Genomic DNA, 16,736 nt, shown 5'->3' with positions numbered 1-16,736 from the left:
CAGCACTCAGGCACCTTAGAATGTTTACAACTACAGTACCCCCAGATAATTCGCGGATGACACCCGGGATGTACCCAAGAATGACTGCGGGTAGCTTAAAAGTTGCCGGCATTTATGCCGCCGGTATGGGGAGTGCGCGATTTTTGTGGCATCCTGCAAGGTGTCTCTCTTGTCCCAGGAGGCTGGCCCGCGCCCGCCCACTCCCTCCGGCTCAGTCCGGGCGAAACATTTGTATGTCTCGCACGTGAGCTACTCTCCTCTCGTGACAACTGTGCTCCTCGTGCTTGTTATGGCTTCCAAATGCCCTCAACCACCACCATCATAATATTCATCAGTGGTAGGGGAGAGGAAAATGGGATCTACACAAACATCCAGCATGGACTGGTGAGTATTAATCTATTTCTTTATAACAGTTGTCATTTTTTGTTTGTGGCAATATTAATTAATTTACTCTCGTAATGATACAATGTTTTTTATTAGGTTATCGTAGGAAAATGAACGGTTTACATAATTTGTTTATCAATGAGCTGTACCATTTTCACAGTAGACTACAAAATATATTTTTCTCCCATACGTACTGTACGCCCTGGCTATGCCTGGCATCTCCCATTGTACTGTACGCCTGACTACATCTGGCAAAGGGAGTGAGTGACCGCTAGTTAGAGTGTCGTCTGCAGTTTTAAATCTCCTCGCTCCCTGCCATATTTCACTGGATTTACTGTTATTATTAGTGTTTACTGATAGAATAGTGCTTAACAGTGATTAATCATGTCAATGTAGCTAGGTAAGCTCATCATTGTAACCACCAGGCTACTGGGCCAAGCTTTGAGGTGTTATGGTTTTTTCAACTCATATTTTTGGGGAGATATATGTAACCTTCTTCATTAATTTTACTCATTTACATGCATACACCATCGTACATACATATTGTGAAAAAGTACTGTACTGTATACAGTATTACACCACAATTACCGACATCCTTCATGTTGGGTTGGCTAGATGGCTTCGAAAGAAATTCTGTAAGTTTGATCTAAGTATCAACCCAGCTGGCACTGTATGGCAACTTGACCAACTCAACTTTAATAACATAGCACAGAGTTAACTTGAGGGAAGACTCGCATTTTTTCTACATTACATTTTGTTATTGTGTTTCTGATTATGGTATTTGTGAGAGGATTTCCCCATTATTATTTATTTGTATGCATTTTCATAATAATAATAATTAATAGTTTATTGAAAGGGCATGGCAACTGGAAGGCTGAAAATACCCAGTTACATAATTGGGGAATGGGTCTCTTGATTGACAAATAACATAAGTGATACAAATATGATAAATAATAATTAAGTGGGGAGAAGGTTGTACTATAGTGCATTTCAACATAGTGACAGTGCAAAAAGGTAGGATTGGCTGGGAGTGAATACATACACTGGTTGATTACATGTTGTTGATAATTTTTATAATGCTTGGGACTGGGCTGTTCTTATAGCACGTGTGTATGTGTACACACACACATACTGTATACAATACAGGTAAAAGAAATAATTGTCCTAAGGGCAAATACATAAAGGGAATATACATTTCTTTGTACACAAGTAAAAATGTAACCCACCCCCCCCCAGTCAGCAAATGTTATTCGCGGATTTGGCGATTTGCGGCCATTTTGAGAACCCAACCCCTGCGAATTTGAAGAGCCTACTGTACTGTACATAGTTATACTACAAAAGGTTAAAATACAATGTATTAAAAGTTAAAGGCACCTCAAAGAGCATTACCGGTACTCAGTTAAATGTACAGTTGTGGACAAAAGCCCCTGGACACTTGGCAGTACAGTAAGTCCTCGCTTAACGTCAAGGTTACGTTCCTATAAACGCGACGTTATATGAAACAACGTTAAGCCGATAAATTTTCCCCATAAGAAATAGATAAAATACGGGAGTTATGTTCCTGAGCCTCCCTTGCCCCATGAAATACATTACATATACAGAAAGTAATTTCCATTTCTATAGAAAATAATGCATACATATACAACTGCTAAGTTTGTATTGGTACTTACTGATGGGCGGAAGTGGTAGAGCGAGTGTGTGGTGGGTAGTGAAGCAGAGGAGGTGGATGGCGGAGGAGGAGGGTGGCGAGGCACTGAGACTGCGCCAAGCCGAGAAAGCATAGCGCGGCCAGACGAGAGAGGGTGATGCACTGTAAAATGTAGTTTGTGAATACGCAAAACGACATAGTATCGGATCACCGGGACGTTAAACGAATTTTTGGTCTCTTAAAGTTTCGCGACACAGTACCGAAACAACGTTAAGTGGGGACTTACTGTATGTGTCATGTAAGTACTCGAGGAGCATTAGGTGAGGGGGATTGTAATTTTCACACACATATAAGGGGATGTGTTCCCAGCCAGCAACTTTCACTACATTTTTATATATATACAGTATATACACATCATTATTCGAGGCTACTAGGGATCAGGGTCGCGTGTATACTGTAGTACCAGTAACTGTGAGGAATAAATAAAAATTATTCTAATAAATAAAAAAAATTTCATTACCAGTTGGCAATAATTTCACAACATGCAGGAGACTGGAGCTGCTGAGATTTCTAATACTAACCCCTCAGTCCCTCCTCCCACAATCCCTGGGCTAACTACCACTCATATAAGAAATATTTATTAAATTTTTACTTTTGACCTTAGGATTATCATATCTCTGGTTTGCAGCTCACTGCTTGACCCCGAGTACCACACCAGAGTAACAACACGTCCGAATAGCGACACAAATCTTGTAAAAAAATTCATTAAAAATTAAAAAAATATCACGGCATCTTGCAGGTCATTGTTATTGTTGTGGAGCGACATGGCAACCACCAGCCCAGCCAGCATCACAATGCAGGGGGTCCCCGACTTACAAACGTTCGCCGATACGAACGAGGTTGAGCTTTATATTTACGGTATTTTATTTACTTGACTTATTTTTTTACTTTCATTTACTGTATTTTGTCATTCTATTTAGATGTATATGAGGACTTAAGCAATGATATAGTGAACCCTCGAAGGTTCATATATAAGGGGGGGACCACCTGTCTGAAAAAGCCGATTGTCCGAATTTTCCGGTTAATGTACAAAATATATTAAAACGATTAATAATGATATAAAAAATACCCAAAGTACAGTAATGTAGTCCCACTTGTACATTGCTTCTTCCAGCTCTTTATCCTTTGGCACTTTCATATGCTTCCTTTGCACTAGCCATACTGGCACCATCAACATCATACTTCATTGCAAATGTGGTAAGTTTATCCTTGACCTTACGTATGTCTGACACAGTTTGTTTCTTCACGCTGTATTCATCACAGATGCGAGCCACTGAAACACCAGACTCTCTAACTTCTTTATTACTCAGGTTTCTGCACAACAGATAAATGTACATATTTTCTCTTCACACCACCACTTGCTTTAGATGCCATGATTAATCACTATTAAGCACTATGTATGTGTCAGTAAACATAATAACAGTAAATCCCGTGAAACATGGCAGGGTAGAGCGATGAGTTACAACAGCAGCCGATGCAATCACTCACTCCTCTTACTTGCATACGATCAAAATATGAATGGGAGAAATACATATCTCTTAGTCTAATTTGAAAATGGTGACGGGCACAGTGATAAACAAATTATATAAACCATGCGTTTACCTATGATAACATAATAAGAAACATTGTATCATTACTAGAGTGAATGAAATAATTTTCCCACAAACAACAATAGACAACTGTTTATGTTTCCCACTTCCTCGGGCACCTGTGTCCAGCACGACCGACCGGTCAACCAGCGCCCTTGGGCCTAAAATGCTCTTTGCTCTGTTTTGGGAATGCTTCTTAGACCAGAACCCCCAAAATTTTTGTCCAAATCTTTCGAAATCCAGATTTACCAGGTCCGAATTTTCAAGGATTCACTGTAGTTGAATTTTAAACATTGTTCTGAAAGTACAGTATGCACATAGCATGTGTTTCGACTTATTTACATTTTCGACTTGAGAACGTCCTCAGGAAAGGAATCCATTTGTAATCCGAGGACCCTCTGTAAAGAGTAATGAAGGATTGGAACCTATTCCCTTTTACTCACTGTTAAATCAACCTATAATAGCACCCTAGCTTTTGAGAAATACCAGGTATAATCCTAGACATAATGTGTAGCAAGACAACACCACCAAGTCTTGGCCGTGACCACCACCACTACAGCTCACGCTTAACAGTACAGTATTACCGTCTCTAAAACTGAATTTCCCCCAGTTACCAACTCCTATGACAAATAAGATAATATATACCTGTACCAATAAATGTGAGGGAAAAATTAAAAATACCAATAATTAAAAAAACACTGTACATTGTACCTGTAAGTAATATGTTAGCCAGAATCCCTCAAACCTGGAACTCTCCGATAACCGGAATTGAAATTTTCTCAGAAAATCGTTCCCAAAGCCAAAATTTTCCAGCACTGGTAACTATTTTTCGAGGGGCACATTTTCCGGAAAATTTCGAGAAAATTTTCCAGAAACCCGGAAAATTCCGGGGATGGGCGAATTTTTCCGTCTTTGAGAGAATCGTCTCGTTACCCGGAATCTCTCATTCCCTGAGGTGCTCTGCACCAATTGTTCCAGCTAATGGAGATATCAATGTATTGCCATTTAGCTGCTGAACAATTAAATTTTCCTAAAATATAAACACTGCAGTACAGTACTTTGTCACGAACCAATCATCACTTCATTAAACAGTATTTTTTCAATATTAGTTCTCTAATCTTCCAACAGTCAAAGCATCATCATTATCGGTTTCCATCTATATATATTTACACTTGCATACACATTATATTATCGGTTTCCATCCTTATATATTTACACTTGAATACACATTATAAAGTAATTATCATTATTTTTTCATTATTTCTTAATCCAAGCACATGATAGCTCATTCATTCATTTACTGTCCAGTCACAATAAGAGAATTTCCAGAAAATATATATGCTGCTGCAAAAATTCCTTACACATCAACTTACATTGACTGTGTGAGATAATGTAAAAAGTTATTTTACCTTGCCTTTATATTTATGCCTATTTCCATTGTATAATTTCCCCACCTGCTGGGAAATTAAAGGCTGAAGTGCAGAAATAGCATCTCTTTTATTTAAAAAAAAAAATAATAATAATCTAATAAATGACACCACTAAAAGATGTCCTACGCTTAAACTAAATATTGTACATCCTGTAAGTTTAATGCTGTCACCCAAAATAAAGTTTACTACACCTGTTTTCAAAATAAATATTTTAGTTTGTAATAATACAGTTGAGGATACAGCTAAATACTGTATAGTTAATTTGACATACAAGCTTAATTTGCATTATTAATCATCTACTCAGTTAGACAGTACTGTACCTCTCAATTGGAAACTATACAACACTTATTTCACAGTTCCTTTTAAATATATGCACATGCATTACAAAGGGATATTAGCATGCTTCTTCCATGGGTTGCTAAGCTTCTTTGAGGCCAACTTATCCAGATCTTGACAGATACGCCGTCTTGTGGTACGGGGTTCTATGATGTCATCCACAAAGCCTGTAATCGTAAACAAAAGTTTGGGTATAATTACCCCAATTTTTCTTCTTGAGAATCTGTTAAAGTACTAAATATAAATCAATTATACAGGCATTCCTAGAAAAAATAAGTAGCAGTATAAGGGTTTAAACTCTCTGCAGTGCAAACTTCAATGTTTCTCTCAATTCCAATCATTCATCACACTCCACATCTTCCCCCAATCCTCTCCATTTCCCAATCATCAACATTCAAGTTCAAATCCCCCATCACTATCACTCTATCTCCACCACTAAAGCTTCAGCTCAACTATATTGTGTAGTTCTTTCCAGAAATTCTCTTGATCATCTGCCCTCATATATAGTAGTATGCTCTCACTGTAATCAACATTTCTTTCCTTGTCAAACTCGCCTCTCATTTTTTGTTTTACACAAAACAACATCCATGTTTCTTTCACTCATCAAATTTTTAATTACTCTCTTCTCATCACTAAGATTACAACCACATATATTGGAACATCTCATATTTATTTATATCGTAGGCACATTACCAATACATTATGTACTATACTGTACAAACAACAGAAGGTACAGTATATCTAAATTCCAAAATTTATATATCATTTCCAGAGTACAGTATAGTACTGTATACAGTATTTGACTCACCTCTGACAGCAGCTGGGAATGGGTTGCCAAACTTCTCCATGTATTTTTTTTCAATCTCTGCAACATCACTTTTCCCTCGATAAAGGATTGATACTGCACCTTTGGCTCCCATTACAGCAACCTGAGTAACAGCAAAGTATTAGCTCTCATAGATTGGTCAATACTGAACATAGATATCTAATTGAAGTTATAACTCACCTTTACCTTTTGTCTACGTATATTGGAAGGTGTCTCGGCACACCTTAAAATATGAAGCATTTATTCATATGGGGACTGGCTGCTTGAATTTAGGTAGTGAATTACTGAATTTGGAAAAGAAAGAAGATAAAAGTGTTACTAAAACCGATTATAAAATTTTAAATGCAAGAGGTGAATACAACAAGAATGAGAAAGTGCATACGTAGGTGTTTTAAGATATTAAATGACTAAGATGTGTTGTGAAGGTTTTGCAATACTATACTACAAAAGAAATGACACTTTTGTATAAGTCATCTGATACAGGAGAGTTAATCATAAAATGAAACATTATATTTGTTTTGTACAGTCAAAGGAGGGCAGTTGCGGTGCAACTTATGCCACAACTTTTTTGGTTGCGCGTGCAGTTGCGCAGCACATTTTTCCAGAGTTTTGCGGCACAACTTTTAGAAGCATTTTCAAGCACAACGCGAATTTTCTTTTGGCAATAATTGAAAATTGGAATACGACCGCATAAACAAATGGGCATCCCTAGAGTCACGCGTACGAAAATTTCTGTTTCTGACGGAATGATTCAGCATACACATGATACAGGTCGGGCAGCACATTTCTGAACTGTAAACCAGTTGAGACCCTCGCCACCCCTGCCCCCTCCGTCGTGCCCTCACTCCCCTTCCCTCGCTGTAGTTGCCAGATTTCATCTTTCACATAAACTCTAGAAAGAAACTAGAGTTAATGTGAAAGATGAAATTTGGCAACTACAGCAAGGGAAGGGGAATGATTCATATCATGACCAGTCAGTAGCACTGCAGTTAAGGCGTCAGTTTCTTGTTGTTTTGTTTCTTGTTATTACTAATATTATGGATTGTTTTGTGACGAGGAGGAAGGAGTCTCTGGCCGGCAGCAGTGATCCTGCCGACCAGGACATGGAAATTGAAGTGACTGAGACTTGACAGCCAGTCCACTGAGACTGTGGCCAGTTTTACTTGTAATTAGGCAATTTTTTTTATTTTAGTATTTGTTTATTTAATTTTGTAAAAGTTGCGCGTTGCTGCGAAACTTTTTGAAAATGGTTGCGGCGTAACTATTTCAGCAGAGTTACAGTTGCGGCGCAAAAAAAAAAGTTGTGCATACCCATCTTTGAGTACAGTATAAGATGTATATCAACTGGTCTTGATTCCCCATGATCATAAAGTCACACAAGGAATAACGAATATTAATTGACCCTTGAAATAATATTTTTTAGCAGGATTGGCCTGTGACCTGAAGGCCAACCAAAAAACAGCACATGCATATTTCTTTTGTGATAATAATAACTACCCAGTGCCAAACTGACCAACCCAAGATGATGATGCCCTTCAAGTTTCAAACAGATCCCTCCAAAACTCTACCTCTCCACCCTATGTGACATCACTGTATACAGCATGGAATAATTTTTTTTTGTAATATAAAAAATACTTAATCTGATGCTTCATAAATAGGGTTCTAACTGTAATCATTGACACAAATGTATGCAAATATAGCTACTTAAGATATGCCCGGATAATTCGCAGTCCTCTATTATTCGCGGAAAACACCCTGGAATGTTTGCGGGTAGTTTTAAAGTTGCTGGCATTTTCGTGGCCTGCACGGGGAGCGCGCGAGTTTTGTGGCATCCCGCAAGGTGTCTCTGTTGTCCCGGGAAGCTGGCCCATGCGCACTCACTCCACTCCGGGATAAACACTTGTCTGTCTCACGCGTGTGCTACTCCGCTCTCTTAACAACTGTGATCCTCGTGCTTATGATGGCTCCCAAACGCCCTCAACCACCTTCATCCAGCTGCGGGTAGGCGCCCAAACAAGTGAAGAGAGAAAAGGCCATGACCCAAGAGGAGAAGATACAACTGCTGGATAAACTTAGGAGTGGCCAAAGCTTTGTCGCCTTTGGCAGGAAGTATGGCATCAACGAATCAACTATCCATTACATTAAGAAGAAAGAGAAGGAAATACTACTGGGCATTTCAACATAGTGACAGTGCAAAAAGGTAAGATTGGCGGGGGGTAAATTTGTACCTGTACATACACTGGTTGATTACGAATTGTTGATAATTTTTATAATGGTTGGGATTGGGCTGTTCTTAAGCATATGTGTGTGTGTGTGTGTGTCTACACACACATATACAATACAGGTAAAAGAAATAAGTGTCCTAAGGGCAAACACATGTTATTTATTTGCAGCCATTTTAAGAACCTAACCCCCTGTGAATTTGAAGGGCATGCTGTACTGTTTACATTCATAACAAAATCTCAATATACATGTACCTTGTATGGCACATTACATACTGTATATTATAAACATGTCTTACCTCAGCTGTTGGCCAAGTGTAGTTCATATCTCCACGTAAATGCTTGGAAGACATAACATCATATGCCCCTCCATATGCCTGTAAGTAAACAAAATTTCAATACACTAAAAAGGAAAACTTAAGAGTTTACAAAACAGGTATGACTCACAAATATTCACAATATTAAACAAAAACATTTCCACTTCCAACTAGACAGAATAAAAAGTATCACACACAAAGCAATGTTAATGGTAGTTTATTGTATCTTACAGTAACAATATGCAGGCCTGAACTAAGGTCAAGATGGTAAAACACAATGTAAGTAAGAAGACTGTAGGAGAACAGGATAATAAAATTCCACAAGGCATTACAATAAATCTCTGTTCTCCAGCTCAGTGAAAGGGTGGATAAGTATTCCCTAATCTGCCCCATATATGCAGAAACTGAAACACAAGGAACATGAAATATATCCATAAATGTTAGCAGGTGTCTCTCACCAGATAACAGTCAAGGTAAATCAGTTGTAAATTAATTCATGTGACTCAGTTTCACCATGGGGAGCAAATTTCTGTACATGACTATACTCTGAAAGTAAAAGTATGGTAAATACTTACTTTTCTAGTAATGACTGTAATCTTTGGAACAGTTGCTTCGGCAAATGCATAAAGAAGTTTTGCACCATGACGAATGATGCCACCATACTCCTGAGCAGTTCCTGGTAAGAAGCCTGGCACATCCACAAATGTCACAAGTGGAATGTTAAAAGCATCACAAAACCGCACAAATCTTGCACCTTTTACAGAGGAGTTGATATCCAAACAACCTGTAAAATAAGAACAAATAAAGTATAAAGTAAAGGATTCATTCTGAAATCAGATTTTATGGTCGAGCATGTCACTTAAGTGACTTTTGGATTATACAACTGAGTTGGAAACAGAGAAATCCTTTTAAACATTAGTAGGGTGGGACTAATTCATTAAGTAGCAATAATCTCACATTTTTAATACATTTTGTTGTCTTGTTTCTGATTATTTGTGAGAGGATTTTCCCATAATTATTTATTTGTATGTGTGTCTCTCTCCAAACACACACACATACCTGTACAGTAAGTCCTCGTTTAATGTTGCTGCCGACAGTGTTGTTTCGTTATAACGTCGCTACTCTTTAGATACCCATGATTCCGACAATGTCCCGACCAGTTCATTATAACGTCGTCACGGACTACAGTACTATGTATGGCGCATCAACCTCTCTCATCTTGGCGTGCTACGCTCTCCCGCGGAGCATCACAGCGTCCCCAGTCTGTTAGGCTTCCACAGTGTACGTGTGTGCTTTGAGTGTTTTTGCTATAAATGCTGTACTATAACCATTCGAAATGGCTTCCAAGCGCCCATCAAGTGTTAGTGATGCTAGTGTTGTGAAAAAGCAATGCAAGACCCTTAGTCTTGCTACAAAAATGGGGTTTTAAACCCACCACACACTTGCTCCACCTCTGCCTATCAGTGAGTACAATACAAAATGATTTAGTTTATTTATCTTTATGGATGTATAATATATATTTTCTATAAAAATTCCATTGAATTTATGCACATGTAATGTATTTTATGGGGCAAAGGGAGGCTGGGGAACATAACTAGCGTATTTTATCTATTTCTTATGAATTGAATTGAAAGTTTATTTAGCCAGAAAAACACAGATACAGTGTGGATAATAATAATATTAACATGGCTGAGCCAGTTGAGAACCTGAGCTCTCCTGTAGGCACCTGATATATACTAAACATTTATCTCACGGAAGTATGATGTAACATTTAGTAACATCTGGAATAGCATGGTGGTAATAAGAACATCTCATAGTGTTACCATGGTTACCACTTCAATATTTATTTATTTTATTTATTTTTTATTTTATTTTTTTATATTATAAGTACAGTATATACATAAATTACACTGGAATTGAAAAATATAAGTATAATGGGGAAGCAGTACAACATGGGTTGTACAGTATTAAGGTAGAATAAGATGACAGAGCTGTCAGAATTATGTCTAGTTGGCAAATATATTTATTGCAATCGTAATTTACTTATCTATTTACATGATAATTTCTGATAAAACAGTTTTGATGGTACAATAAAAGCAGGTACTGTAAATATGATTTAAAGGAAGGGAGCATAGTCTTTGCTTGGATGAGAGAGGGTAAGTTGTTCCACACCTTCACACCATGTTTTATGGAGGTCTGGGACTGAGAGGAGCGCATGGGGGGAGGGGGGTCTTAGTAGCCCTGGTTACCTAAAATTGTATCTCTGATTATTCTGGAACTGGAAATAATTATTGTCAAGCAAGTAATTGATAGATTTGTAAACAAAGAGGGCACAGCAGCAGGTGTTAATTTCTTTGAATTTTAAAATTTTCAATTTCGCAAAATTTTCTTTTGTGTGATCTGTTTCTTTTGTGCAGTAACCAGGGATTGCATTTTTGAAGAGCCAGAGGCCCCCAATAGTGTGTGACAGTGAATCAGGTGTTGGTAAACAAGATCATGATATATTTCTTTCATTACTGTGAGAGTGAGTGACTGTCGAGTGTGATACATGATACAGTACCGCACTGTTTATTGATTTTACTGTGAATGGCTTGTATGTGGTTTCTCCAGTTAAGTTCTCATCAACAATAACTCCGAGGAATTTAGTATTTTGTTACCAAGGTACAGGGGGTCATTGGGGAAAATTTTCAAGAATGTAACCACGACGTTAAGCGAGGATTTACTGTATATACAATACAGGTAAAATAAATAATTGTCCTAAGGGAAATCCATAAAGGGAATATACATTTCTTTGCACACGAGTAGAAATGTACCACCCTGGTTAGCAAATGTTATTCACGGATTTGGCTATTCACGGCCATTGTGAGAACCTAACCCCCACGAATTTTAAGGGCATGCTGTACACAGTATGGTACATACAGGCCCCAAGTTCGCGGATTTTTACTTCGCGGATGACACCCTGGATGTACCCAAGAATGTCTGTGGGTAGTTTTAAAGTTGCCGACATTTTTGCGGCTGGGACAGGGAGCCATTCGTTCTAGAGACAGTAATTTCCTTTACCTGTACTGTATTGTAAATGTGTGTGTGTGTGTGTGTGTGTGTGTAGACACACACACATAACACATACAAATAAATAATACTGGGAAAATACTTTCACAAATAATAAAAAACAAATTTATTAAAAATGTGAGTCTACCGTCCGTTCTCTATTACAGTACAGTGTTTTATTAATAGAGCATTTTTAATAATTTTGTTTCTGATTATTTGTGAGCGGATTATCCAATAATTATTGATTTGTATGTGTTTTGTGTGTTTGTATGTCTATAAGGGCAAATACATAAAGGGAATATACATTTCTTTGTACACAAGTAAAAATATACCCCCACCCCGTTCCGCAAATATTATTCGCGGATTTGGCAATTCATGACCATTTTGAGAACATAACCCCCGTGAATTTGGGGGGTCCCCTGTACATTGTTGTAATATTGCATTTTAAAATGTTGGATGAGGTGAATTTATTCTTTTGTTTCCATAATGTACAGACAGACACATTGATAGTAATACAGGGTATTCCTCAAATAGATCTGGTAAAATCAACCATCCCAACATCCATCCACTTTTTAATAAGACAAATCCCACATTTACAAGACAATCAGAACCCACTAACCTGCAGCAAACTTTGGTTGGTTGCCAACAATACCAACTGTACGTCCATTCATGCGTGCAAATCCAATAATTATGTTCTTGGCATAGTTAGGCATAATTTCAAAAAAGTCACCCTCATCTACAATGCCAGTGACCACATCTAACATGTTGTAAGCGGCCGTGGATTCCAGTGGTACAACTGTGTCCAGCCCAGGTACATCACGATCCCTGTGAAAAAGTCTTATTCTCTCAGCAGTTCCCATTATACAAGAACAATGATAATAATCTTTCAGAAATGTAAAAAAAAATTTTTTTTAAAAGATCTTCCAGTAAACAGCTGTAGCATCTTATACTTTTTAATGGTGATCCACTCACCAAGGATCATCACACTCTCTGATAGGGGATGGGTCCTGGTTACTCTGTGGCAAATAACCCATGAATGTTCTTAGGTTAAGCAACGCATGAATGTCATTTTGGAAAGCATTATGAGCAACCCCAGAGAGCGTGGTGTGTGTACGAGCTCCACCAAGTTCCTCCTGAGTCACGTCCTCATTTGTGACTGCCTTGACTACATCTGGGCCAGTAATGAAGAGGTAAGAGCTATCTTCAACCATAAATGTAAAGTCAGTCAAGGCAGGGGAGTACACTGCACCACCAGCACATGGGCCCATAATCAAGGAGATCTGATAGATTAAAACACAAAATTAAAACAATTATACAAATACTTTTCCTGCTATAATGGTCAGATGATGATACAGTATTGTATCAATAATAATTATAATTTAAAGTACAATATAAAACAAAAATAACCATATAAGGAAGATATAGTATAGCAATTCTTATCTAAAAATCTTAGTAATAACAATACATGTAATAATAAACTGTACCTGTGGGACAACACCCGATGACATAACATTGCGCTGGAAGATGTCAGCATACCCAGCCAGAGATTCAACTCCTTCTTGAATCCTAGCTCCACCTGAATCATTCAAACCAATCACAGGAGCCCCCACTAGCATTGCTTGGTCCATTATCTAATCGAATAGTGAAATGAGAAATATGAAAGAACAGGAATTCCTAATTAACAAAAGTTTTTCTTGGGAATTTTGAAGCTATGAAATGGGAAAATTGGGATATACATTTCACTTAATGGTTCATACAACTTGAATTACCGAACTGAATTTTGAATTTAAGAAGAGAGAAACAAAGAATTTTCAACGTGAATAAGTATTTTGTATAAGGCATTAAAACATTATCAGCATATAACAGTCTTTCACACTGTTGCCGAGCACTTGTATCTAATAAAGAAAATGAGCTACACGTACAGGCATACTCGAGTACATAGCTGAAAGCAAAAGAGGAAATATGAACTCTCTATGAAAGTGTTAAATCAAGTTGTTACTACAGTACTACTATGCAATATTACATCAAAACAATCATCACCACCTGACCTTATAACTCACCTTACATATTTTCTTTGCATGAATAGATGAAAGTGAACCCCCAAACACAGTGAAATCTTGACTAAATATATAAGTCAGCCGACCATGAATGAAACCATGACCAGTCACGACAGAGTCACCTGGAAACTGAGAAAACAAGGCTCGGCATCATTAAAATATCCAATGGAGCTATGTAGCACCACTAAATATGACATCCATAGGCACAGGAACCCCTTGCCTTCGTATGGGGTCCATTTTACCTCACTTTGCCGGGTCCATCACATAGTGTTAATGAAAGAAAATTAAAAGGGGAGGTAAACACCTGTATTTACCCAGAGACTACTTATCCCATTCACCCATGCTCTCATCCCTTGATAAGTATTGTTTCTCTGAACTGTTTACCAATTGTATTACTTAGTCTTCAACACAGGCTGTGCAGATTATGTGGAAGATATACTTGTCCCAGGCAAGTGAATTTTTTTTATGGGAAAAGTTAAATAAACATCATAGAACATTCAAATTTATTGTGTTAATTACAGATCACTTGTGTCCATCCAAATGCTTTTTACCCTCACCCTTCTCCATCCAAGGGTCAACTGCAGCTTCTGGTTGGTGTCAATGGCAGTAACCCATATCATGTTATGTAATAACTCCTGCCATCTCACCTCACATCTGCAGGGTGTGTGGAGGCAGCACCTGTGATTACCTAACCTAACTATCATTCCCCTTATAATCTGGTGTCGGTGGCAGTAAAACTTACCATGTGAGGTCATAATTCGGGTCACCCCAAGTCTACAGCCACTCAGCTTGGTGTTATCTTTGAAATGTTGGCAATTTAACACCAACTGCAAATGTTTTGGTCAGGTTGTATTCTGAAGGCTATTTTCAGGAGAGAACTTTGTACACAGCGAAGGACCGGTGTAGAAGGATGTCATCATTCATGACCAAAAAGACAATTGAACATCTGCTTTACATATAAATGGCCGTGAAAAGGCAAATTGTGCATAGTTTCACAATGTTATTACTGTATACAACTACAGTATAAAAACAATGGTGCTCACCTTCTGATTCTCCATGCCGAAGTCAGTGCAGGTGTGCTCAGAAAACACGTCAAACTCCACGAAGCTGTCTGGGTCACATAGTAGCTCCACCCGTTCTCGAGCTGTTAACTTGCCCTAATGACAAATTCAATTTGGTGAAAATTTAAGGTAGGTTCAAGTTACAGTTTCAACTTTAGCCATTAACTTCATGTAACCCAAGATGACTAAAAGTAATTCAAGCTTAGGAGCAAAATGTGGTGACTGTAAAGATAAGGCAGGACAAGCAGGTGGAGGATAAGGCAATGAAGCACTAGGAATTTACCTCTGCCCGAAACACACAACAATATATAACACACTTTTCATAAGGAAAATAAAATAAATACCTGTATTGCATATCTCACCTTACTGAGCTAAAGTTTCATACATAAAACAATTGGGATACATACAAAAAATAAAAATAAAATTACCATGGCTATGCATGACTCAAAATACTGTAACACCACAAATTGATCATGGAAGTTTGCCCATAATCCCTAAGAGCAAATAACCAAAGATGGGTGCAGTAAGAGAGCAGATCACCAGTAGATCTCGCCTGGCGAAAGCCATACTGGTGATCCGACAAAAGAGAATGGCGTTCAAGGTGGTGGAGAAAATGGGAGTTCAACATAGTTTAGAAAATCTTAGAGAGGGATGAAGTTAGGGCAATGGGGCGATAGTTAGAGGGATTAGAATGGTCACCCATCTTTGGGATGGGCTGAACCAAGGCATGCTTCCAAGAAGAAGGAAAAGTTTGGGTTTTGGGGCAAATGCGAAAGAGGTGAGCAAGCAAAGGGGCCAGAACTTCAGCACATTCCCTCAGAACACGAGGGTGTATTCCGTCCGGTCCATGCGCCTTACTCACATCCAACCTGGATAACACACCAGCAACCCTGCGAATGGAGATTATAGGAAGGTACATAGGTTCAGTAGGAGGAGGAGGAGGGATAGAGTGGTTCAGTAGGAGGAGGAGGGATAGAGTGGGAATCATCTAAGGTGGAGTTAGAGGAGAATAAGGTGCCAAAGAGATTGGCTTTGTCAAGGGGAGATTTGGCTAAAGAGTTATTAAGTCGGAAGAGAGGAGGAAAAGAGGGAGTGGAGAAGTTATTACAATGTTTTTGGTTAAAGACCAGAATGTGTTAAAAAGGGGTTTACATGTATTTAAAAGTTCAAGTTGGTAAATAATTAGTAGTTGCCACTACCTAATTGATTTAATAAAATGGGTTTTTATAGTGTAAATCGTCGAGTTAACTTAACCTAAACCTAGGTTAGGTGCTTTTTGGTTGTTGAGCAATGTGTTTTTCCGATGTTAAAATCCATGGTTGTCCACTTGTAAAACTTACCTAAGTCACATATGATCTACAAATGTCACGGGTGTAACATTTGTACATCAACGTGGACAAAATAGATTAATACCCTTACAACTACCTTTTTATGCTGTGCATCAATCCTCTTTTGCCCTCCGCCAAGCAGAGCCTCGCTCCGTTTCTTCTTTATGTTATTCCGGATCTGTAGAGTATGGGCGATTGAGCAGTGCCGCAGCAGGCTCGTGTTATTCCCCCGGAGAGCCAAGACTCCATGGTTCATGAGACCACCGGCCGAGCTCCTCACCAGGGCCAGCGCCATGTTTACCTCCTGACGTCACACACACCAGCAGCTGCTCCATGTATTACTCCGCTTTACCAAATTCTACAGAGAAAATAAATTATCCTCTGATAGTAAAATTAAAAAATATAATAAATTCATTTTTATCACATCAAT

General features: G+C 38.3%; 1 protein-coding gene across 1 annotated transcript; it reads right to left on the bottom strand.

The window, feature by feature from the left end:
• Positions 1 to 5,159: 5,159 nt before the first annotated feature.
• On the bottom strand, positions 5,160 to 16,625 carry LOC121867268 (propionyl-CoA carboxylase beta chain, mitochondrial-like). The gene is made up of 10 exons (XM_042367138.1): positions 16,404 to 16,625; positions 14,961 to 15,074; positions 13,921 to 14,046; positions 13,345 to 13,491; positions 12,833 to 13,140; positions 12,480 to 12,685; positions 9,388 to 9,596; positions 8,795 to 8,872; positions 6,256 to 6,376; positions 5,160 to 5,614 (listed from the first exon to the last, which is right to left on the bottom strand). Exons 1-10 carry the CDS (start codon positions 16,599 to 16,601, stop codon positions 5,493 to 5,495), a joined length of 1,629 nt encoding a protein of 542 aa, XP_042223072.1. The 5' UTR covers positions 16,602 to 16,625; the 3' UTR covers positions 5,160 to 5,492.
• Positions 16,626 to 16,736: the final 111 nt, after the last annotated feature.

This window comes from Homarus americanus, unplaced genomic scaffold (assembly GCF_018991925.1).
Source record: "Homarus americanus isolate GMGI-L3 unplaced genomic scaffold, GMGI_Hamer_2.0 scaffold32583, whole genome shotgun sequence".
Lineage (NCBI taxonomy): Eukaryota > Metazoa > Arthropoda > Malacostraca > Decapoda > Nephropidae > Homarus > Homarus americanus.
The sequence above is the reverse complement of the archived record's forward strand: the minus strand, read 5'-3'. Positions and strand labels throughout refer to the sequence as shown.